The following is a 26464-nucleotide window of genomic DNA, read 5'->3' as shown; positions in this document are numbered from 1 at the left end:
TCTTATCTTATCTTATCTTATCTTATCTTATCTTATCTTATCTTATCAAGAGAACAAGCAGGAGAGGGGCAGAGAGAGAGAGACAGAGGATCTGAAATAGGCTCTGTGCTGACAGCAGAGAGCCTAGTGTGGGGCTTGAAGTCATAAACCAGGAGATTGTGACCTGAGCAAAAGTCAGACACTTAACCGGCTGAGCCACCCTGGTGCCCCCCCCCCCCCGCTTCCCCCATTAATTTCTAAGGCTAGCATAATCTTTGTAAAAAAAACTTGATGAGGGCATTATAAAAATGGAAAATAACAGCTAATTTCATTTAAGATCACAGATGTTGGGGCACCTGGGGGCTTAGTCTGTTAAGCATCTGACTCTTGATTTTGGCTCAGTTTGTGATCTCACCGTCATGGGATCAAGCTCTACACGGATCGAGGAGCCTGCTCGGGATTCTCCCTCTGCCCCTCCCCTGCTTGTGTGCTCTCTCTCTCTCTCTCTCTCTCAAAAATAAATAAACATTTAAAAAAATTTTTAAAACATTTCTCTCCCCCTCTCCCCCTCAGAACAAAACAAAACAAAACATAGATGTAAAAATCCTAATCAACATGTTAGCAAAACAAATCCAACAATATATAATAAGGGTAATAAATAAGACAGGATTTTATTAGGAATGCAAAATTGGTGTAATATCCAAAACCAGTCAGTGTCAGGGCACCTGGGTGGCTCAGTAGGTTAAGTGCCTGACTCTAGACTTTGACTCAGGTCATGATCTCGAGGTTCATGAGTTCGAGCCCTGGACTCTCCATACTGGCAGTGTGGAGCCTCTTGGGATTCTCTCTCTCTGTCTCTGTTTCTCTGCCCTCCTCAGCTCACTCTCTTTCTCAAAATAAATAAACTTCAAAAAATGTATCTTTACAACAACAACAACAAAACAAATCCAGTGAATATAATTCATATATTTAAAAAAAAAATTTTTTTTAATGTTTATTTTTGAGAGAGAGAGAGACTGTGAGCAGAGGAGGGGCAGAGAGAAAGGGAAACACAGAATCTGAAGCAGGCTCCAGGCTCTGAGCAGTCAGCACAGAGCCCGATGTGGGGCTCCATCTCACTAATCATGAGATCATGTCCTGAGCTGAAGTCGGACACTTAACCGGCTGAGCCACCCAAGTGCCCCAATGTAATTCACATATTAACAGAAAAATTATATGATTACCTCATGCAGGAAATTTTGATAAAATTAAACTTCCCTTTATAATAAACTTTTAACAATTTAGAAATAAAAGAGAACTCTTTTAATTGCTATAGGGATCTGCAAAAACCTACTGCAAACATCATACTTAGTGGTGAAATGTTGGAAGTTTTCTAGTTTGGGAATTAAATAAAAATGCCTATTCTCATTGTTTCTATTTAGCACTGTAGTAGAGGTCCTAGCCAGTGCAGTAAGACAAGACAAAAGGAAAAATGTATTTGAAAAAAAGAAATTGAATGGTCATTATTTTCTGCCAACAGGATTATATATATATAGAAAATTCAAAAAGATTATGCTAAACTATTAGAATTAATTATATGTAATTATATATTATAGCTATATAATTATATAATATACATGTATATAATTATATTTTTAGAATTAGTAATTATATACAAAACCTGGAATAAATCAAAGAACAAAAATATGTAAGACTTGTACAGAAAATATGAAGCATTATTGAAAATATTTTATTATTTAAAAAAAATGTTTATTTATTTTTGAGAGACAGGGCACGAGCAGGGGAGGGGCAGAGAGAGAGGGAGCCACAGAACTAGAAGCAGGCTCCAGGTTCTGAGCCGTCAGCACAGAGCCCTACCTAGGGCTCGAACCCATGAACCGTGAGATCATGACCTGAGCTGAAGTCAGACGCTTAACTGACTGAGCCTCGGTATAGTTTTATTTTAAAAGTGAGGGGACTTAAATTACTTGAGTACTTCAGGAAGAAGTTTTTAGCAGTCATTCAGTTTTTTCCTATGTTGTAAAAATTGATTTTAAAGAGCAATTTTGGAGTCAGAAGTCTCAAAAAGCTCTTGCTGCAATCAATTACTTTGTCTACAACTGCTGTGCTATCCCTAGCCACATGTGGCTATTTAAACTGATTCTGATTGATTCATTAGATACACTAGCCTCATTTTGAGTGCTCAGTAGCCACATGTGGCCTTCTTTTGGATGGTGCAGATATTGGCCATATCTATCACAGAAAGTTGTATTGGACACCCTTCCAAGAAGGCTTTGTATCTTTTTGAACAGACACCAAATAAAATTTTAGGAAGACTGGGGTTGAGCAATTGCTCTCTTACAATTTACCACCTGCCACATTAGTAGGTCAAAAGTGGCCCAGTTTAAAGCCTATCCCACTGATTGGGTGTTTATTAGAAAGATACTAGATTTTCTGGTGAAGAAAACTAGAGAAAAAGTTACAGTACAAATATCAAACTATCCAACCTTGAGTTGTGGGATTACTGTTTACATCTGGGCAGACTTCTTGGGTTAAGCCCTAGGAGCCCAGGTAGCTAAAATCATAACCATGAGAAGATTTCTTGTGGAGTTTGCCTCACAAAGGATTGGCTGAGGCCCAAGGTGGGGGGGAGGGGGGGGGGATTCACAGGAGCTTTAAAGGGTGGAAACCCTGGAGGACTGTAATTGATTTTTGCTGCTGGAATTTAGCACTTGAGGAATCTGGCTTTTAAGATTAGAGAGTTCTCAAATGGTAATTTCCCTTCCCTTTCCCATTTTTTTTCTTTTTTTCCTCCTATCATCACGGAACCAATATCCAAGTATACAAGAAAAGTGGTTTCAAGAGGGTCTGGATTATGTAAGGAAGCTTGTGCAGCTGAGGTTCTGCTGGAAGATCTGTAATGCTAGATGAGTCTACAGCAGTAGACTGGGAATTGTGAGTGACTCACAAGTTAGGAACAGATTGCATTGGATGCATCTAAAGGTGTGGATGGGATTTATGACTCTTGTTATGAAATGAAGAAAAAAATAAAAAACTTTACAGTTTGGATGTAATCATTTCCAAACTGCCTGCTCTGGAAGACTGACAGTATTGGGGAGGAAGAGTCAGCTAGGTAACAGGACTACATAATGGGGGTATGGGGCTGCGGGAGGGGATGTGTTTATTGGAGCCTGTTATATCCTTCTAGCTTCTCTTTGTCCAGGAATTGTAAAAGCTTGTGATTTATTGCTGGAACTTTAATTCAGAGTTGCTAAGCACTTGCTGTTGTATTTCAGGCTGTAGGTTTGGACCATGGGGTTACAGAACCAGTGCTCAGTCAGACATGGGAGATAAATGTACACAAATAATTACCATATAGTGTTAATCATAGGTAGAAATTCAGAGGATCCTGGAACATCAGTTTAGTCTGATTCCTTAATTTTCTGCTAGAGGCAGCTGAGGCCCAGAGCAGGAAGGAGACTGGTGTAAGGTAACGCTAGAAGAACTAGAACCTGAGTTTTGTTTTTTTTGGTTTTTTTTTTTTTTTTTTACTGATTGGATTACCCTAAAATGTGATCACCATCCTTGAAGGCATCATCTAATTCCTATCTGCTTAAAGACCACTTCTTGCATGATGTCCCCTTGACAGCCCTCCTCGCCTCCAATACTACTTAACTGTCCTTTTCTTGAATTTATTGTGCTTTTATGGAATATATTTCTTCTCTTTTAGATCCTGAAGGTGATCAGGACAAGCACCATGTCGGCCGTGGTCTTTGTACCTCTTCATTTCCCATCCTTAGCAGCGTCTGAATAACTGTCAGGTTTAAAGTTTCCAACCTGCTTGCTTCTTTGTGAGCTCCCTTGGTCTAATCACCTCCTTTTGCATCAATAAAAATTCCACTTCTCGGGTCACATGAATACGTATTTCGAATTGAGTGAGGTCAGTTACTGTTTGCTCAGTTCTGGAGGAGGGAGGAGGCAGGGGCCAGCAGCTATACTGTAGAGTGAGAAGATGTGTACGTTTTGAGAGACAGGGCCGACCCCAGGGTCGCGTTCGGTAGCTTGGGCCTTGCTGAGCGCGCGGCTAGAGATGCGGGCTGGGCCGAGCTGCGCAGGGACGCCGTGCGACGGGCTCTGTTGCCGGAACTAGTCCCAGTCGCGCGCCCGGACGCGCGCAGTGCCGCCCCGCCCCCTCCCCCGCGGGGTGGAAACAAAGGGGGCTCGGCGCGCGGAGTCGAGCCTTGGGGGAAAGGGGCGGAGCGTCTGGCGGTTTCGCGCTTTGGGCTCGCTAGGTTCGTTCCTATAAGGGGACTGGGTGGAGAGGAGGGCGGCGACCCAAACCAGAGAAGTGGGAGTGCCGCGTGCTCGCGCATCCTGCGGCCTGGCGGTGAGGGGCGTCGCCTGCGCGCGCAGCGGAGGGTAGTGCGCCGGCGCGCGGCACGCCGTGTTCGTGAGCACCGAGGTGGGGTGCGGCGGGCGGGACGGTGTCGCGGCCCCGGCAATTAGGGCCCGGGGGCCGAGAGGATGGAGCCCCCGAGGCGTTAGCCGACTCTGTCAGCTCCGAGCGTGCAGCTGCTTCCTGGCGCGGCCCGTGTGATGGTGCCGGGAGGAAGGAAGCGCCGTGACAGCGCCTCGGTCGGATCCCGGGTTCCGGGGGTGAGGAGGCCCGGGGACGGCGGAGCTGGCGAGCTGGCCGCTGGCTGGGCGAGCGGTCACAATAGGAGGCGGCGGCCTAGCGCGGAGCCGCGGGAGCAGCCCCGCAGGGCGGAGCTTCCCCTCGCAGGTACTGGCCGCCCGGCCGTTGGTTCCCGCGTGAGGGCGGGCCGGGCCCGAGCCGTAGGCCGTAGGGAGTCTGCGGGGCCGTTCCAGGCAACCAGGAGGAGGTGTGGTTGCCCGGTGCTTGGCGGGCGCGGCCGGGCGGCCCGGCGCTCTTTGTTCCCGTGGCGGCGGCGAGGAGGTGTGGGTGCAGCCAGCGGGAGCGCCGGCCCGCCGCCGCCTGGCAGATGGCCTCGCTCCCTCCCGTTTTGCCGAGGCGCAGGTGAAATGATGTCACCCAGGAGAACGCGGAACCCGTTCGGAAGGGTCCTTTCGCGTCCTTCTGCCGCTGCGGGTTTCTGGACAGGCTGCGTTTTGTTCTCAGGGGATGGAAGTTCTTTCAGGGCTGAAGAATGAGAGAGGTTGGTTTTGAACCAGGAATTTTCCAAATTATCGAGGGCCAAAGAAAATAAAGTTTTTGTTTGCGTTGTGTAGGACTTGTAAAAGACACAGCTTTTTCTTTGGGCCACAAAAGTTGGGTATGCTAATTCTTCCACCATAAATAGAAATGAACACTTCAACGTATGTCATTGCTGGCATCATATGAATTGCCTTCTCTTACGTGGCACACTTTGAAAATTTAAGTGTATGCAACTCAAACACAATTGGTTTGTTACTTTAAAATTGCAAGCCTTTTGGGATCTTGTTTGGCCTTGATTACAGGTACTATTGTTAATATTTCAATTCCTTTAAATAGGAAGCAGCCCTGGTAACTGGACTCCAATTAAAAAACAATCCATTCTCCGTGTTTGTATAATCAAAACTTAATAAAAATCTAAGGACAGTTGGGATGAAAGTAAAATTGTCTTCGGAAAACACTGGCCATACGAATAGATGGGATTTATATAGAAGTAACAATACAGACCAAATTTTGTATATATATATTGTATTTTTTATAAATATATATAAATGTATATAGTATATAAATAAATATATTTGTATATAATTTATATATTGGGACATACTTGCAGTCGGAATATGAAATTACTAACTGGATTTTTAAATGAGAATTGTATCTCTTCACATACTCTTCTTTCTCCAGTTCTTGCTAGTTTGTAAACTTATTGGCATAATGTGTTTCACTTTTTGAAAGCATACTAAACCTTAAATCATTTCATTACATGAGTTCAGTTTTTTTTTTTTTAATTTTTTTTTCAACGTTTTTATTTATTTTTGGGACAGAGAGAGACAGAGCATGAACGGGGGAGGGGCAGAGAGAGAGGGAGACACAGAATCGGAAACAGGCTCCAGGCTCTGAGCCATCAGCCCAGAGCCTGACGCGGGGCTCGAACTCACGGACCGCGAGATCGTGACCTGGTTGAAGTCGGACGCTTAACCGACTGCGCCACCCAGGCGCCCCACATGAGTTCAGTTTTAAGCTGATTTCTATAATTTTTCTGTAAGACTTATCTCTAAGAGATTTGGTAGACTTTAGAGGCTATAGTTAAAAAAATTTCACCACAAACTGGCCATGTGGGCCCCAGGGCCTCATCTGTAAAATATGAAAGTTGGATTTAAACGTTGGCTATGGTCCCTCCACCTCTGATATCTTCTGTGATTCTAGAAGGTTATTTCTGTTTCTGTACTTGTCGAGGTTTATATACTCATTCTGTTTTTATCGCTGAACTGAAGGTTGCAAGTATTAATCTGAGTAAATGTTCAGAATTTACTAGAGCGACCTGACTTTTGAGGAAGGTGGATATTAGATGGCATAATTAGACATAACTGAATCTGTTAGCATCATAATGTGGAGTGTAGGTCTATTGTCTCTCTGCCAGCAGCTTTGGATGAACCTTTTAGTTACATTACCAGACTATTTGTGCTCATTTTTACTTTATTTCAAGGTTGTGGTGGGAAGTATGGGTGAGAAATCCTCAAAAATCTCAAATGATTGGTCTGTATGGAAAGTTCATTGGTCAAGATTATCTTTGTCTTCTACTTCCAGTCTGTTCCATCTATTTCTCTGGGCTGTCCCAGTCCCAGCTTTGTTTAGCCACCTTCAGTTTGTAATTCACTGTGCTGGTTTGTGGGTAGTGTCAGGGTCTACTAAATAGTTTTGGTTATTTTCCTTTTAACTACATATATCAGACGTGTGTTTTCACTTCTGTTTTACTTTGGTTAACTCATAGCTTGCTTTATTTTTCTCTGGAGGGAGCATAAAGATGTAAACACATTTGAATGTAGTTTTGGTCTAGTTCATTCAGCAAATGTTAAATTCTTGAAGTGACTACCTTGTCTGGAGGAGATCAAGCAAATGCTTCAACTCTGTATAGTAAATTAACAAGTGAGAATTTGAGCAAAAAGAGGAAGAGGGGCCATCTACACAGTCTCGTTTTTCCTCACATCCTGTATCTTTTCATGTTCCTTTTTTGAGGATGTCAGCATCTTCTCACTCTATGTTAGAGGGGCCCTATTTAGTTCCTCTTGAATTGCCCCTCACTAGACTGAGTCTTGGAGGGCAAGAATAACTTTTCCCCATGTATTCACAGCATGTAGCACATAGTAGGCCTGCTATAAATATTTGAATTAATTATGAATTTTATTTAAGAATTACAGTGATCCTATACACACTTTTTTTCAAATAGTTATGTATTTACATACATAAATTTTTTGTATTGATTTGGGCTGGTCATGGTCTGGATACTTTCCAAATCTATGTAATTCTTAGAAATCTTGAAGAGGCACTTTAGAACAGTGCTCTAAGAGGTTACCAGCCTAAATAAAATTATTTTAGATGTACTTCCTTGCTGGGAGAATAATCCTTGGGCAGGCAAATCTGGATGTGCAAGGAAAAGAAAATAACTTTTTTTTTTAAGTTTATTTATTTATTTAGAGAGAGCACACACTCATGTAAGTGGGGAAGGGGAGAAAGAGAGGGAGAGAATATCCCAAGCAGGTTCTGCACTGTCATCACAGAGCTTGATACAGGGCTCGAACTCACAAACTGTGAGATCATGACCTGATAATCTAGACCAAGAGTCAGATGCTTAACCGACTGAGACACCAGACACCCCAGAAAAGAACTTTTATTTAAAATAATATGTAGCTCAAAAAAAAAATGTAACTCTTATTTTCCCTAACCTTTATGAACGCCTTCTCAAAAGATGTAATGGTTAGAGACCTCCTTAGTTGCATGTACATCCACCCTCTTCCGAGTAACTTATGGGACTGGGGGGGGGGGGGTAGGGAAAGAATGGTGGAGCCTTTCAGCTATTTTCAGTAACCCTGGTTCTGTTGTGCTCCCAGAAAGACATGAACCCAGTTTGTTGTTTGCCTTAACTCAAGAATAAAAATAATAGTTTTAAAAAATGATTGCCCCAGGGGTGCCTGGGTGCCTCAGTCAGTTAAGCATCCAACTCCGTTTCAGCTGAGGTCATGATCTCATGAGAATGTGAGAACAAGCCCAGCATGACTCTGCATTGACCCACAGTGTGGAGCCTGCTTGGGATTTTTTCTCTCCCTCTCTCTCTGCCGCTCCCCCGCTCCTGCCCTTACTCGCTCGCTGGCTCTCCCCCCCCCCCCCCATAAACAAACATTAAAAAAAAAAGAGAGATTGCTTCAGTGCTAAATAGCAGTGATCTTTCCCTCAGTAGGTAGTAGCAGTCCTTGAATGGTCTAAAGTCTGTGTAATAGACCAGCAAGCATATAGACCATTATTTTATTTAGCAAATACTTATTTGTTAAACATTTAGGTTACTTCTAGTTCCCTTTTAAATTGTTGCTGTACTGTGATGAACCTGTGTATGCATGTGGTTTTTCCCATATTTTGGGGTATTCCCATATTTTAGATTATAACCTGGGAATTTATCAGATGAAAGATTACGGATTCAAACTGTTCAAATAGTTGATAAAATCTACCTGATCACTTTCCAGGATATTAACATTTGCCATCATGGCAGCTGTGAGAATATGTGGATTTTTAGATAACTTGGATTCGACTTTTTCATTTTTAAGGTATCCAGTCTTGGACTTAGAGGAAGGAGTAAAAGACTTGGTGGGGTCAACATTAAGCACTTGACTTTTTATTGTTTGTTTTGGTTTTTTCTTCTTCTTCTATTAGGCTGTGATTTGAGTCCTTTTGACCAGGTGGTATGCTGTTAGTAACAATGAACAGTTTTTTTTTTTTTTTTTTTTTTTTCTGGAGAGTAATGTGGCTGTTTTGGAGAAGACTATTTGGGCCTTTGAGCAATTTATTTTGAAGAAAGTAGATTATTTTAATGCTGGCCTAGAAGTCCTGTACCTGCATATCCTCTACCACACCTTTATAAGAAAAATGTAAATGAATGAAGAAGGAAGCTGTCACCAGAGGTGATTTTGGAGGAAGCAAGTTATGGGACAATATCTGGACCTAAGTCCTATGTTATTTTTAGCATCATAACTGATAACAATTACACCGTTCAAGACAGATGTTAAATTGTGGGTTATATTATCCCACAGGGAAAGGCCACATTAAACAAGATGGACTAAAATAGTGTTGTATTAGTGCTTAAAAGGTTAAACTGTTTTCTGTGACTTTTCTGAAACAGGTGCTTTCTTAGTTATGCTGGGTAAATTAGTTATATAGTTACATGTAAACAAACATTAAAGATGAGAAGTATAGGGAGTTGCAAATTAATCAGGTCTCAGGGATGTTTTCTTGGCAGGACTTTTTAAACATAGGTTGCATCCTGAGAGAAGATTGAGTTACTGTATCTTTGTAATGTTCAACAGTTGCCAGACTAGAGAAAAACAGAATTGTATCTGCTTCCAGATACAGTACACTGTAAGTAATTTTGAATGAGGAAGGTATAGGGAAGTAGTGGAAGGTTACGTCAGAAACCATTTACAAGGAAACATTTACTTTTTGAATACTTAAAATAACTTTAAATAGACTTTATGAAATAGTTTTTTACTAATTAGATTATAAAGAAGATGTTACTTTTAAAATCCTTAAATTACAAGGTGTTTTAGTGGATTGAACATGAACTTTAGAGCCATATAGACTTAGCTTCAAATTATGGCTCTGCGGCTTTAAGCAAGTTGGTTAACCCTAACTTGCAGTGTGTAAAGATCAGAGAGCCCCAGTTCATTTCCTAGCACGAAGTTAGCTATTACCAGATTGAAGTTTGAAAAACTGCTATATTGCTTAGATTTTAAAAAAATGTAATTTGTATCTTTCATCAAATTAATACAGCTAAAATTCTGGAGAAGAAACTTTCTTCAGGTATACAACACTTTCGATTTGACACATATATGTCATGTTAGTTTTCTATTGTATGTAACAAATTACCTCACATTTAGTAGTTTAGAACACAAATCTGTTATCTCATGGTGTACATGGGTCAGGAATCATGGGTTAGCTGCAGGGCCCTCTGTTCAGAGTCTTACTTGGCTGGTGCCATGATGCCATCAGAGGTTTGATGTCCTCTCCGAAGCTCAGTGGCTGTTGGTTCAGTATGGCTCTTGTAATTGTAGGACTGAAGTCCTCCCATTTTCTTGTTAGCAGTCAGCTGGCGAACGATTCAGCTCCTAGAGGGTGCCCTCCTGTCTGCCACATTGCCCTCTTCATATGCCTTCTGGCAACATAGCAGTTGTCTGCAGGTTTGGAGGAGAATCTCTTTTGAAGAGTTCTTCTTTTAAGAGCTTTCTCTAACTCCGGCCTGCCTTGATTAATTTAAAATCAACTGACTTGGGATCTTAATTCACTTGAAAATCCCTTCACTTCTGTGAAGGGGTTCATATCATTAGGTTATATAATTTAACCTAACCATGGAAATGAAATCCACACTATTTACAGTCCTGCCTACACACCATGGAGTAATGGATTATACAGGAGATGTGTACCAGAGGTGGGAATCTTGGAGGCCTTCCTTCTTAAGAATTCTGCCTCACGTGGACATACAAAATAATTGTGTGTGATTTTATCTTATCCAATGGGTGCACCTCGTTTCATGCCCATCTTATTTTGTCCTGGATCTATATAAACTACAGCATTTGAATATACCTTTTCTCCATTATATTGTTTGTTCTCCCTCTTTATAGGCATGGAGCTTCTGACCAAAGGAAATTGTCATAGGTAGAAGAGGAATATGCTTGAAAATTATTAACTTATGACCACAAGGGTCAGGGTTGGCCAGTTTCTTGTTTGGTTGGTTGGTTGGTTTTATACCTCTATAGGACTGAAATCTTAAGTTTTCAAAGAAACAGAATTAAGGAGAGGAAACCTGACCCTCTGATTTCTGTTGACCAAGCTAGCTACTTGTACTAGCAGTCTATAAGAGTGCTACTCATGCAGACTGCTTTAGAGATGACAGTTGAAGGCAAGTGAGCTTATTAAAACACTCTTCAAAGGTACCTTGCAAACTATAAGCTTAAGAAGATTGCAAAAAGAATATGCAACTTAAAGGAACAGACTGTTTTGAGAAGAGAATGGCTTTAAAGTGGTGAAATCCTTAGATTGAGGAGTCAGGAATGTGAAATACACTTCTTTCTATGAAATCTTTTATATGTCTTCAGATAAACTCAAGGCTCCTACCTCTATTCTAATTTTTGCCCGTATTGCATTTAATACATTATCCTATAGTTGGCTGCTTTGCATCCTTTTTTTTTTTTTTTTAACTGCAGTAAGCTCCTTGAGGGTGGGATCCATGTTTTATCTTCTTTACTAACAACTCTTGACTTGGGGAGGCAGTCATAAATATTCCTTGATTCAGCACTTCATACCTCATCATAGTGGTAAAGAATATTGGCACATTCATGTTTGTGGTGCAGAGACAAGTTTTAGCTCATGTCAAAACATTTTAGTAGTAGTAGTAGTAGCAGCAGCAGCAGCAGCAGTAGTAGTGAATTGTAAAGTTAGTGCCTTCAAGTGATCTACTTTTACTCCTAGGAAGGTGTTTGGAAGCACTTTTAGTCTTAGGAACAGGCCTGGTTATCTGTTTACCAGGCTCATAGCAAACCAGAACAAAAAATGGGCTAAGGAAGGTTATTATAGAAGTATTATTAATACAATTAGCATGCTACTTCATGCTCTGTCTCTGCCTTCCTCTCTGGTTACTTCTGTACTGGCTAGCCATACTGAACATTCTGCAGTTTCTTGACAACACTGCTGTCTTTTGCCAGTTACCTCTCCGTAGCACCCAGTGCCTAGCAGTATCATAGAAAGATGATACTCTGTATATTGTACGGTGATTTGCTTTTGTTTCTTTTTCATAGCATATACTTTTTGGAGGCAGGAAACCATGTGTATCTTCTTGGTTTAGTGCCTGTCACAGAATAGACATTTATATGTAAGGGAAGAATGAGGCAGTGAAACTGAAAACCAGACACGTGGTCTGAAGCACATGGTCTTCTTCAATGTAGGGATAAGCACATTCACAAACCTTAACTTCCAAAGGTGGTTCACTCCACAGCACAGTGGAACAAGTGATGCTCATGATTGTCCATGGTTAAAAATGCTGCAGATTTGAGCATATTTACATATGATGAAGGGAATTAACCTACAATCAAGCCAAGCATTTAAAACATGCAGTCATTTGCTTTGGGGCTTGTGATCATATCCTTTATTCTTAAGAAGGTTGCTAGGTTTGTGTTGAATAGAGCTGAGGTGTCTGCAGACTCTTCTTTTGTATACCTATGGTCACTATAGAAGTTTTGCTGCAAGTGTTCTGAAATCTCTCGTCTTCTTTGCATGATCATATAGGAGGTTAATTAAAAAATAGAATGAAAAAATATTAGTCTTAGTCCAGATGGACACTAATCTTTCTATACTTAAGATATATGATTTTATGTCAGGTTTTCTTAACATGAAGTCTTATCTGTCCTTTAGGGTTTTAGAATCAATACCAAGAGAAAAGCTATTAATAGGTATTATACGGGAAACACAGGAAAGGTTTTGCATTTTTGAACAGTGCTGTTTTGCCTTTTAAAAAAGTTTTTTTTAAGAGAGATCCATTGCCAGAGGCAACCTTTGCCATCTTTATATTTGTTTTGATGTTTAAGATTAATTTTTAATTTCTTTCCAATCTCTGCTAACACAAATATTTAGAAAACCCAGACTGTCCTTCATAGACATGATTCTCCACATTGGTGCGGCTAGCCATGAACTATCCTTTTCTTCTCCCTCTTTTTCCCAGATATCTCCCGGGGCCAATTCAGCACCTCTACCTGGCCATCCTAACAAGGTGATTTGTGAAAGGGTGAAACTTCAGAGCCTGTTCCCTCTCCTCCCAAGTGATCAGAATACTACCGTTCAAGAGGATGCTCACTTCAAAGCTTTCTTCCAGGTTCTTATATATTTACCCTTTCCCTACATAGGGCTGCAAGTCACCGATACATTTTAGGTTGTTTTTAGGAAGGCTTGAAACAAAATTCTCAATATCTTCTTCTTATTTTCTATTGTATGTGGGAATAAGTATTCTTCTTAGAGGCCTTCTTCAATATAACTTAGCCAGCTTTTCTGAAGAATGTTTGTCTTCTCTTGAGCTGCTGTTTATTGTTTGACCACTTAATATTCTTTTTTTTTTTTTTAATCTTTTGGTATCAATCACTTGTGCTAATAGGCCACATTCTATAGGAAAGTAGAAGATATTACAGATATGTGAAATTGTGTAGGAATGGAAAAGTGGGAGCATGCAAGGTATTTTTTAAAGCCATTACTACTTATTTGTTTATTGCCTAGAGTTTGATAGTGATGTAAATTTCAGAAAGAAAACATGTTTCCGTACCTTCACTATCACTTTTGAACCTGTGGATAAAATATCATTAAAATTTTTGTTATATGTAAAATGAAAATAAATTAAGGCAAGGACTATCATTAGTTTATTGACAAGATTGCTAGGATGTGCTCAAATAAATTACTGGCTACTAAATTTCCAATCCATTACTGCTAGAGAAGCATGTTTTATAATGGAAGTCAGTATTTTTATTACCGAATGGAAACTAGTTGTAGAATTGTTTCTGCGTTTTAGGGTTGTGGGCCAAGGTATGTATTTGTATATGTGTATATAAATCTGAGGTAGTGAGAGTCGCTTATCAAAACTTGGATTTTGGATAGAGCCATTTTTCTGTTTGTGTGGACGTGGTAGGTTGGAGCTTAGGACTAGTTCTGAAAGAGAAATGCTTGTGTGATACATTAAATTGAAGATATGAAATTTCTGAGAATAGCTTTGTAGGTGATCCAGGGCTCTGCAATCTGATATTCCTTGGAATTTGTGCCAGGTTCTCTGCTTTGCATGTATTGTCTCCTTTGTTTTTAATCCTCCTAACAACACACCAGTCGTGGATGATTTTCTAGATGAAGAAATAGGCTCAGAAAAACTCTGAGATGCCCTGTTACATAGCCAGTTATTGGCAGAGCAGAGACTTAAATTCACCTTTTGCTATTTCTTGTCTCTACTACAGCAATACCACCTGTAGAAATCAAGTATTTCTGTAACTACAACACAGTATGTTAAGAGACATAGCTGGGGCGCCTGGGTGGCGCAGTTGGTTAAGCGTCCGACTTCAGCCAGGTCACGATCTCGCGGTCCGTGAGTTCGAGCCCCGCGTCGGGCTCTGGGCTGATGGCTCAGAGCCTGGAGCTTGTTTCCGATTCTGTGTCTCCCTCTCTCTCTGCTCCTCCCCCGTTCATGCTCTGTCTCTCTCTGTCCCAAAAAAATAAAAATAAACGTTGAAAAAAAAAATTAAAAAAAAAAAAAGAGACATAGCTATCTGTATTGAATTAAATGGCATATTGACTACTGTTCTTGATACAGTTGGTCTGCAGTAGCTTGATATTTAGTAGCAAACCAGTATAGCTAAGGAAGAAATTGACTTAGTACCTTCCCTACTGCCACCACTAAACAATTATATGGCACTTAATTTGTTTTCTAGACTTCTTTGTGTCTCTCGGCATTAAGTCAGTATTAACTTTAAACTCAAGGAGTTGCTGGCAAATGGAGTAAATTTAAACACGTTTTAAAAATGAAACAAAAAAGAGCCAGTTCCATTTGAATGTTGCAGAAAGGTGAAAGATATTATTGTTAAATTTTTATTTATATCTCTAAACTTAAATCTTCCTTTTTTCTAACTTTAAAATAAGGCCCTCGGTGTACTTGGCTCCCAGGGAACTCTGCCCACTTTTTGGCCTACCATTGTTCTGCATGAAGCAAAGTAAATCCTTCTCATATCCCCTTTGAGATACTGTCAGAGACCTTCAGCTAATTCTGATAATAAAATTGGGTGTGATTTCTTATTCCAGTTGTGCTTTTCTCAGCCCTAGAATATTTACTTTCCATGTGAAAAGGAGAAATCTCCCCATTTCTTATTCTCAGAGTTATTCTTTTAATGTGTTATGTTTTCTTGGCTTTCCCCCAAGTTCCATCCCTCCTAACTTTTTTACTTTTCCTTCCCTTTGGAACACTCCCGTTTTAAACAGATTCACCTACCTCTTACATTTTTTTCTTAAATATCCTTATCTTAGCTGAAACTAGTCTCTTTTTGGAGGACATCATTTTCCCTGCAGCCTTGTGTAGGAGTAAAAAAGAACTGTTGATTTTTCCTACTCCATACATGGGGATTGAGTATGTATCTAGTAAGTGGGATGGTCATAGAGGACATGGAAGTGTTTAATATTCCCCTGGGTCTTTGTTTCCAACCACCAGTTGTCTTTTAAGAAACATCTCATCCTGTTTTGGGCTATATTTGTTTTTCATCTCCACTCTTTAGCAGTTTTGTCATTGTCCTTGTTTATTAAAAACTTTTGTGTTTTGCTCCTTTTTTACTTGCTTGTTTTAGTCAAAATCTTTCAAATTCTGCATGCTCTTTTAATTTTTAAAATTATGAAATAATTCATATATGAAAGTTACAATGTATAAAGCAGACACATGTATAGTTAAAAAAAAAAAAAAACCACCATGCATCTTAAGAAGTCAGCCATTCCCTATACTTTCGAGGTCTTCATATGACCTTCCATCTATCTACCTGCTGTCTGATACTTGTGCCTTGGGTAAAACTCTTGAGTTTTGTGTTTAGTATCCCTTTGTTTCTCTGTGTGGTTTCATCACATGCAGTATCCTTCAAACAGTATCACTATACTGTTTACTTTCTGAACTTAATATAAATGTTATCATACTTTGTATTTTGTCATTTTGAGACTCATCCATAATGATGCTTGTAGCCATGTATGTAGTTGATTCATTTTTCTTTTAGTGTTTCATTTATATGAATATGCTGTAGTTTATTCCCTCTCTTTTTGATCGACATTTCCAGTAGTTTACAGTTTTTTACTGTTATCACAAGCAGTAGTGTTGCCATGAATATTCTTGTATCCCTTTCCCAGTGTATATTGAGTTGATATTTTAATTTGTGTGAAAATGATGGCTTTGTATATTTGTTAGTCTGAGTTTTCTTACAGAAGAAACGTACATGTGTGGGCATATTTGCATCTCTATAAAAATTAGTCTATATTTAACATTAGAATCAAAGGTACTCCCTATAGTTTTAGAAATTTAAAATTAAGGTATAATTAACATACAGTAAAATTCACCCTTTTGGTGTACAAGTCTGTGACTTTTGATGAATACATACAGATGTGGAGCCACCATCTCAAACAAGACAATAGAACACTTTCATCTCCCCCAAAACTCCCTCTTGTCTCTCTCAGCCCCTTACAGTTTTAAAATTAAGTTTCTGTGCCATCAATCAATCCATTGATTGTGATTGTAGATAGTGTGCTTTCATAAAACAGATGCATTGTAGGGAACTTAGATTTCATGTCTAGCACACCCCTTGGTTTCAAGGGTGTATGCATGTATCCTAATGATCCTAATGATAGCTGTCTGATACTTTATTTTGTAAATTTACAAAAGTTAATTAGGTGATTGAAATTTTCATGATTGATACACAGAGAAATAGACTAGGTTTCTGAAAGAGAAGACTAATTATGGTAAAAAAAAAAGAAATCTCCAACAAATTTATAGACAGTAAAAATTCCAGCCAAAATATTAGAATTTTAATGATTTTAGAAACCTTATAGAGTTATTCTAAATTCATAAGAAAGATTTTCAAAGAAAATACAGAGGGAAAAAAACCTTTTTTGAAAATTGTTGTAACGGACAATATGCCATAATAGATACTAAATCCTATTACAAAGAAATAACTCCATGTCACTGAGCTCCTTGTTGTTAAACACAGTGGATGTTTTTCAGTCCCCATCTTGCTTGACCTTTTAGTTGAATCCTTGCTCCATTTCACCGAGCTTTGTATCACCACACTCCATCCACTGTCTCATGAACTAGTCAGCATGAAATACTTTTTAGAGTTCAGTATTGGACCTTCTTTTCACTGTATAAGTTGTTTGGGGAAATTTTGTCCATGTCTGTACCTTCATTAACCTACCATCTATCTGTATACCAAAAACTCCTTAAATTTCTAGTCTCTGGACTTGAGCTGTCTGCAGAACAGCTCTACCTGGTTATCTCAGAGGGATCCCTTGATTTCAAATTGTTCTTATTATCTTCTCCGTTTTCATTGGTTTCGTACTTATGCTTCAGATTTTTTATTTTAACCATTGATTTGTGTTTACTGCTTAAAATTATTACAGTCAGATTCATGATACATAAAATCGAGTGCTTTGGTGGAACTAACATTTGAAAACAAATTACACCATCAAGGTAATGTTTTTGTGAACCAATGAATGATGATTTGTGTGATTAAACATTAAGAAAAAAAATAGAACATAAGGTCATTTATATATTCTTAAAAAATTAGCCATTCAGGCCTCCCTAAACCCAGGAAGCCACTCCTGGACTAGCAGTTATGGCCAGTGGTAGTAACATCATTTTCACACAATATTGAATTCTACTCATTATGATAGGACTGCAATGCTATATGACTAGAATCCCTTTCGAAGCACTCACTGCACATATTTCATGAAAATACACTAACTTGAACAATATCAAAAAGCAAAAGTTCTGATTTTTTTTTTTTTTTGATGTATGCTTTTGAAAATACAGTATTCAAAGCCTCTTTCCCCTCTGTAGCTACAAGTAAGATAACATCCCAGGAAGAGGTACTGGTAGTGTGGTTATGAGTTTAGATTTTATTCTGAAATATTTTGAGCTGAGGAATAGCAGAGCTATACATTGAAGTCCAATGTGAATTATGTGAAACAGGACTATAGATTGTGTAGTTCAAGGGCAGTGTAATCATTCAGTTGTCTTTGGTTCATCTTGACTAATAGAAACACATTAATCTGGATGTAGTTTAAACAAAGACTTCAGATTGTAGAAAATTAAATGAGAATATTTAGAGATCTTTTCTTAAGCCATATTGTGTGATTCAAATATGAATTGTTAATTTCCTGCTTTTCCTTGCTTATATCCTTCCTTTGCAAAAACAAAACAAAACAAGAGTCTTGTCTTGATGGATATTCTTTATTACCAAATTGCTTTATATGGAGTGTTTTAGTTTCTTAAGTACTTTCACATCTATTAAAATGGAATTCAGGGGTTCCTGGGTGGCTCAGTCGGTTAAGCATCTGACTTCGGCTCAGGTCATGATCTCACAGCTTGTGAGTTTGAGCCCCCGCATCGGACTTTGTGGTGACAGCTCAGAGCCTGGAGCCTGCTTGGGATTCTGTGTCTCCCTCTCTCTCTGTCCCTCCCCTACTCACATGCTCTCTCTCAAAAATAAATAAACATTAAAAAAAAAAAAAAGTAAAATGAAGGGAATTCAGTGTTTTCTCTGTCTGGGCCATTTAAATTTAGCGTTTATTTCTTAATTGTGAAATGAGAAATTGTATCTTTTGCCAAAGATAGTTAAGGCAAGTAGAGAAAGTCTGGGAGTTTAAAAAGAGAATTAGGGATTCTTTTCTTTTTTAAGTTTATTTTTGCTAGAGAGGGAGGGGCAGAGAGCAGAGACAGAGAATCCCAAGCAGGCTCCATGAACTCCCAATCCATGAGGTTATGACCTGAGCCGAAATCAAGAGTTGGACACTTAACCAATTGAGCCACCCAGGCACTTTCGAAATGGGGACTCTAAGTCATGCTGTGCTTATTTGTAAGAGATGAAAAATAGTCTTGAGTGATAAGTGGAGGGAAAGGACCATATTATTGTGTAATTTTACCCCCACCTGTCTGGCCCCTCCCAGTTGCCACCTTGCTACTTTGAGGAGGTGGTCCATGAGGCTCACTACTGGTAGCTGAAGTCAGCTGAAGTCAGAGGCCATTTCAGTTTCCAGTTTTTATCTACAACTTGGAATCTGTTTCCACTTTGGGAAAAGTTGGTCTCCACAGGATCTTGCTTTATCTCCAAGACTTGCTGATTGAGATGTATAAATTTAATTTTATTAGATAACATTTCTTTTTACATAATTATATATAAATATGTAAGATATCTATATAAGAATATGTATTTTATATATGTATATATATACATGCATATGTGTTACGTGTGTACATATTTCTTTTACCATAACATTTTGATTTTAATGACTTTATTTTTTTTTTTTAACGTTTATTTATTCTTGAGACAGAAAGAGACAGAGCATGAACGGGGGAGGGGCAGAGAGAGAGGGAGACACAGAATCGGAAGCAGGCTCCAGGCTCTGAGCCATCAGCCCAGAGCCTGACGCAGGCCTCGAACTCACAGACCGCGAGATCGTGACCCGGGCTGAAGTCAGACGCTCAACCGACTGAGCCACCCAGGCGCCCCTGATTTTAATGACTTTAGACTTGCTTTTGGAATCGTGCAATGCATTTTTATGTCTCCAGGGTTGTTTTCACTTCTAATGATGATATTTTGGTTATAAAGATGATTTGGTGTTGGGACACCTGGGTGGCTCAGTCTGTTAAGCGTCCTACTTCAGCTCAAGTTATGATCTCATGGTTCATGATTTTGAGCCCCACGTTGGGCTCTGTGTTGACAGCTCTGAGCCTGGAGCCTGCTTCAGATTCCCTCTCTCTCTTCCCTTCCCCCACTTGTGTTCTGTTTCTTTCTCTCTGTCAAAAATAAATACTTAGAAAATTTTTAAGGTGATTTGGTGTTAATAGAGGTGTAATTCATTTTATCAGATGTTTAATACCAAGTATAAAAGCTAGCAAGCTAGATTTCTTTTGTTCTTCCTTTCCTCCCTCTCTTGCCTCCCTTGATCCCTAAATCTGCACCAGTATTCTGTACCAAAACGGACAGTACTTGTGCCTCATTTGAATCAACTTCTGGAACTTTCTAAAGTCAGCCCACTGGCACAGAGTCAACAAGGAAAAAAGGGAAATTCTTCCACTGAAAATTGAAAAAGTAAATTTCTCTTTTATGGCGAGTCTATCCTTCGGGACTTTTGCTAAGAGAGTCCCTTAACTTGTTTTGGTGGTTCTCAAAGTGTAGTCCCACACCAGCAGCAGGAACCATCACCCAAGATTGTGTTACAAATGAAGATTCTTGGGCCCTGATCCAAAATTTCTTAATCAGAGACTGAAGAGCAGACCGAACAATCTGATGTTGCTGACACTTGCAGAAGTAGAAGAACCACTGTCCAAGGTCAGGAAAGTATTCCTCCAGATTCTGCTGTGCATTCACCTCTGCCAAGAGAATTTGTAGCAGCATAATTCTGGACCAGTTCCTATATTAATTTCTAAGCTTAGAGGCTCATAGGCAACCTCTGTGGGTAATAAAAAAAAATTGAACCCTAAACTTGGTGTTGAGGAGCTAACCTGTGGTTTGAATTCTCGGGATAAATCTCTTCTTCAATTTCCAGTCCAGTCCAGAGTAGATCTGTTTTCTTATTGATTCTCCATGCCAGTGGGCTTTTTCTAGTCTCCCCCCCCCCTTTTTTAAATGTTTATTTATTTTTGAGAGAAAGAGACAGAGCATGAGCAAGGGAAGGGCAGAGAGAAAGGGAGACACACAATCCGAAGCTCGCTCCAGGCTCCCGACATGGGGCTTGAACCCACAAACCATGAGATCATGACCTGAGCCGAAGTCAGACTCACAACCCACTGAGCTACCCAGCCGCCCCACTAGTCTTCCCTTTTATTGCAAGTATAGTACTTGGGAAACTTTGGCTCTTTGCAGGGTTCAGTGAGTGATAAGGCCATAGCTTCTGTGTCCCACCCCAAGATAAAAAAAACAAATCTGGTTTTTGGTTTTCCCCTTTGTTTCTGGTCTTTGGTAGTTTCCCTTTTTTTCTGAGTTCATTGTTACATTTAAAAACTATTTTTGTTGGGACACCTGGGTGGCTCAGTCTGGTTAAGCATCTGACTCTTGATTTTGCTCCAGTCATGCTCTCACGGTTCAGTTCATGGGTTCGAGCCTTGCGTCTGGGTCTGCGCTGACAGCATGGACCTGCTTGGGATTCTCTCTCCCTCTCTCTCTCTCTGCTACCCCTCCCCGCTTTCACATTTGCTCTCTCTCGATCTCTCTCAATATAAATAAACTTAAAAAATATTTTTGTTGTATTTAAGCCATTATTTCTAGATGTTTCTATTAGGATTTTTACATTTAGTCCACGCTTTTGTCAAAACAAGTCTTTATACTTAATTTACCAAAGTTTACAGTACTTACATATTTTTTTCTGTAACTACAATGGTGATCTTTCACACCTTGTCTAGGTTGATTATAAAATTGAAAACCAATAACAGTCTCCATAGTGTTAGGAGTATCTGTCTATTATAGTCATTTCAGGACTAAGTAGCATGTTGGCCCAACGAGGAGAAGATATAATCTTCTACCTGTTCTACTCCAGGGATGCTTTAGGTGACAAAATGATAATGGATTTGTTTTTGTCTTTGTTTTTTTCTAGACTCTGGTTACCTTTCAGAAAAAAAATTTTTAACGTTTATTTTTTATTTTTGAGAGACAGAGCGTGGGCAAGGGAGGGGGCAGAGAGAGAGGGAGACACAGTATCCCCAGCAGACTCCAGGCTCTGAGCTGTCAGCACAGAGCCCCATGCGGGGCTCAAACCCAGGAGCCGTGAGATCATGACTTTAGCCGAAGTCCAGTGCTTAACCGATTGAGCCACCCAGGCACCCCTGGTTACCTTCTATACTTCCTATGACAGAATAACCATGTGCTTAAGTTTTGTAAGAACTTCCAAGTTCTCAGTCGTACTGTTTTTGAACTCGTATTATTTAGAGTATATTTCTTGGAGTCCTCTAGCTTGTTCTAATTGGAATAGTTACTTTTCAGTCCTGAGATGTCTTTTCATTGCACTTCTGAGTTACTATTACTGTTCATTGGATCCTCTGTGTGTGTCTGTGTCCTCAAATAAAAGACAGCACACACGTGTGCACACATAAAATCAATCAAGTAAAATTTTTTGAAAGATGTGTGAGAAGCAGCTTTGAACCTTTATATATCTGTCAAGTCTTTCCTTTTGCCTTCACAGTAGATTAGTAGTTAGGTTGGAGTATAAAATTCTAGGTTCAAGGGGCGCCTGGGTGGCGCAGTCGGTTGAGCGTCCGACTTCAGCCTGGGTCACGATCTCGCGGTCTGTGAGTTCGAGCCCCGCGTCAGGCTCTGGGCTGATGGCTCAGAGCCTGGAGCCTGTTTCCAATTCTGTGTCTCCCTCTCTCTCTGCCCCTCCCCCGTTCATGCTCTGTCTCTCTCTGTCCCAAAAATAAATAAACATTGAAAAAAAAATTAAAAAAAAAATTCTAGGTTCAATATTTTCCCTCAGCATTTTTAGCATCTTTTGTTTTCTGAGGGAATGCTAATCTAATTCTTGGTTTCTTTGTAGGTTATTCCTACTTCCCTTTTCTGGAAACTGAGGATATTTTTGGAGTTCCTTAGAGTACTAAAATTGATGAGGAATGTGATGAAACCATGTTGTATATATGTAGTAAACTAACTTCTTAATACTTCCCTGTCTTTAAATATCCATTTTGGTTTTCTATTACTTTGAGTAAAATAGGAAGAGTTATTACCGTAGTACTAATGAACAGCTCACTTCCCTCCACTTCCTATTCTTTGTCTCCTCTTTTTCACTAATGTGAATCTATCACAGCACACAGAAGAGATAGGGAACTTTCCCAGTCACCTTGTCTCTTAAAAACAATGAATTTGCAGTTTGTTTTTGTGGGTTTGTACCATTCCCCTCCATTTTGGGCAGTGACTTTTTAGAATTCAAAGTCCCTATCATAGCTTGCATTAAGCTTCGCAGTATAAGATACATATATGAAAACTGAAGATCGTGATTCGTTACTAGCGTTTGGTAGTTTAAAAAAAAAGTCAAATTTGGTTGACCAACCGGAGATCACTTATTTCTAGTGCTTCTGTGTAGTTAATGTATGACTTTGCCAGGTATTGATCATTCTGCTTTGTTTTAATCAAAATACCTACATTTCATTGGTATTTTTGAAGTTTTAGGGTTATCAGAACATAACTGATTTTCTTCTTAAAAGGTAAAAACAAACATACTTTTAATAACAAGCACCATTAAATCTAGGGAGAAAATAAGGTGTTTCTTTATGGTTCTGAAAACTATTTACTATTTTAATTATAATGATAAATTTGAATTATCCTTTTTAAAGTTTATTTATTTATTTTGAGAGAGAGAAAGAGAGAGAATCTGCACACGAGCCAGAGAAGGGCAGAGAGAGAATTCCAAGCAGGCTTCGCACTGTCAGGGCAGAGCCTGACGCAGGGCTCAATCTCACAGTGAAATCATGACCTGAGATGAAATCAAGAGTCAGATGCTTAACCGACTGAGCCACCCAGGCATCCTGAATTATAATATTTTTAAATATAGAAAGACAGTGACATCGTTTTTGGAACACCTCTGCTTAATAATGTGGAATGATCAAAAGTAACCATTTAGGAATTTGCTTTATTTTTTATCAGTTTAGTTAATTCTTGTTTATCTCTTTAAATCTAATGTTGTAGTATTGTAGCCCCATATACTCTTTTGCTAATCCGATTTTTTTTGTTCTGGCAGCAGGCACCAATTATTTTGCACCCAAAAGTGCTCTAATGACCAAGTAATTAGAACTTGAAGGAGTAGATTTGAGATAAGAGAGGGTCTCTTAGAAAATAGACATTGGTTAGCCAGACATTGGTTAACTTGAAATTTTGATAGTTTCTGTGAGACTGGTTGGGAAAATTCTATGGAGAATCCTAGAGAGTTACTAATTCAACTAAGAGATCCATACCAATTTTATAGCTAGTGATGCTGTGGATCCTTGAAAACTCAATGTGTAACAGGTACAGGTTTTGAATTATTCACCACTCCCACGATTTACCTGAAACTCTGTGTCTTCCTCAAAATGCTGTAATGTTCTCGTAAGAACTAATGATCTAGATCAGTTGACTCTTTATCTGTTTCATAAAAATGTTACTTTATTCCTCTAACCCTTATTAAAGAAAATGTAATGACCTTAAATAGTGGGAATAAAGAAGCAGAAGGGTGTTATTTAGAATCAAGTCAAGGGCCTACTAAAATTATTCCCCCTCCTCAGCTGATCTCACAGATGAGAACTGATCTCTAAAAATGTAACTTAACTGATGGGGGAACATAGTGGAATTGGTTTGGGGTTTTAAATAAATGGTCAAGTTCCATACAATTGTTTATTGCCTTATTGTTCATCTTAAATGTCCATGAGTTTTATGATGACTTTTAAGAAACAGATTTTACTTTCCATTTGATACTTACTGTGTATCTCCCTTCCCCTATTCAGCCTCTTTTTTCTTTAAAGATATTTAATTTGGGTTGACAGTATATTTTTCCCCTCCTTTACTCTTTAAGGTAAATATGTTTAAACGCCTGTGCGTATATAGTAATGCAAAATCCTTAAAAGGTCTCATTAAGTTGATTGATTTTGTTGCATTGGCAGAGTGAAGATAGTCCGAGTCCCAAGAGACAGCGCCTCTCTCATTCAGTCTTTGATTATACATCAGCATCACCAGCTCCCTCACCACCAATGCGACCATGGGAGATGACATCAAATAGGCAGCCCCCTTCAGTTCGATCAAGCCAACATCACTTCTCAGGGGAACGATGCAACACACCTGCACGCAACAGAAGAAGGTTAGTTGATTACAATGTATTTCTTAAATTCTCTTCCATTGATAGATTTGTTTTGTTTTGTTTATGTCAAAAAGCATTTTTTCTATAGGCATTTTATAAACATTCATACACATTCACATGAAGAAGGTGACATTATTTATAGACTTCCACACAAGATCATGAGAGTTCATTTAGCTTATGGTTGACAGGTGAAGAAATTCAAAGAGGCTAAAGTGATTTACCTAAAATCAATCCATGCCATCATATATGCATTCAGCTACTTTATGGTTTAAGGTGTTTTGTAGGCTAGCCTACAATCCTGATTACAGAAAAATGAATTTTATAGCTCACAACTGTAATGAAATACAGAAATCCTAGAAATGAGATACTCTTTTTTAGTCCATTCCTATTTCTTGTGTATCCTTAAGGCAGTTGGGAACTTAATTAGGTTTCTTATAAAACCGTGGATCCTCTAGTACAAAAGAGTGACTGAAGTTTACTTCAGTGCTCAGTCCTCTCTCTTATGGGACTTGGCCCCTGTCTTTCTTTCCTGGGGGAATGTATTTCTTCCGAGCTTCTTCCTCTTTAGTTGTGGCCTGAGTACATACATTTCTTATTCAGGGAAATCGTGAATCCTTGGAGTGAGGCAGCTGTTCGCATGTCCAGTATGTTGGTAATCTAAGAAATATTGAAGGTCTGGAGTTAGGAAGGTGTTATGGACTGAATGTGTCTTCTCAAAATTCATAGTTGAAGCCCTAATTCCCCAGTGTGGCTGTATTTGGAGATGGGGTCTCTAAGGAAGTAACTAAGGTTGAATGAAGTCATAAGGGTGGGGCCCCCAATCCAATAGGATTGGTGCCCTTATAAGAAGAGACACCAGAAAGCTCACTCGGTCTGGCATGTAAGGACAGTGAAAAACGTGGTCATCCTGCAAACCAGGAAGAGAGCTCTCACCAGAAACCAGCCATGCTGACATCTTGATCTTGGACTTTCAGTCTCCAGAACAATGAGAAAATTAATTTTTGTTGTTTAAGCCACCTAGTCTGTGGTATTTTGTTATGGCAGCCCTAGGAAACTAATAATGAAGGATCTTAAAACTACCATTCTTTGTTCTAAATGAGACAAAATAAACCTGTTTCTGAGTTATGTTCTGTTGAGACCCTAAGACTTTCACATTACCTGGTGCGTTTTTACCCAATTTTATGGGAATGTTTAAAATAATGTATGTCAACCAGGTAAAATATTTTATAGCTGTTAAATACAGTTGCTGAGACAATATGATATGGTTGGTTGTTTCAGGGTTACAACCTGAGCATCTACTGTAATCTTTCCTATTGTTTTATGGTGAAATGTGTCATGCTTTCAAAAGAACCTGTAAAACAAGCATACACTTAAAAGGGTAACACATGGGGTGCCTGGGTGGCTCAGTCGGTTGAGCGTCCGACTTCAGCCCGGGTCATGATCTCGCGTTCCGTGAGTTCGAGCCCTGCGTCGGGCTCTGTGCTGACAGCTCGGAGCCCGGAGCCTGTTTCCGATTCTGTGTCTCCCTCTCTCTCTGCCCCTCCCCCGTTCATGCTCTGTCTCTCTCTGTCCCAAAAAAATAAATAAATGTTAAAAAAAAATTAAAAAAAAAAATTAAAAAAAAAAAAGGTAACACACAAGTGTACCAACACCCAGGTTAAAATAAAACATTGTTGGGGCGCCTGGGTGGCGCAGTCGGTTAAGCGTCCGACT

At 39.3% G+C, this 26464-nt stretch overlaps 1 protein-coding gene across 10 annotated transcripts in view; it reads left to right on the top strand.

Annotated features, from left to right (window-relative positions):
* Positions 1-26464, top strand: part of RNF38 (ring finger protein 38) — a 140685-nt gene that overhangs the window by 75212 nt on the left and 39009 nt on the right. For 2 of the 10 annotated variants that reach the window (XM_040481696.1, XM_040481690.1), the window contains one exon: positions 24558-24751. In XM_040481696.1, the coding sequence (XP_040337630.1) occupies positions 24645-24751 (107 nt within the window). In that variant the 5' untranslated portion in view covers positions 24558-24644. Of the gene's footprint in view, positions 1-4226; positions 4251-4414; positions 4742-4985; positions 5136-12887; positions 13038-24557; positions 24752-26464 lie in introns of those variants that run through there. The other 8 variants (XM_040481695.1, XM_040481694.1, XM_040481688.1 and 5 more) reach the window with 8 other exon arrangements.

The sequence above is a fragment of the Herpailurus yagouaroundi genome, unplaced genomic scaffold, assembly GCF_014898765.1.
Source record: "Herpailurus yagouaroundi ecotype Mexico unplaced genomic scaffold, PumYag 160, whole genome shotgun sequence".
NCBI lineage: Eukaryota > Metazoa > Chordata > Mammalia > Carnivora > Felidae > Herpailurus > Herpailurus yagouaroundi.
The sequence above is the reverse complement of the archived record's forward strand: the minus strand, read 5'-3'. Positions and strand labels throughout refer to the sequence as shown.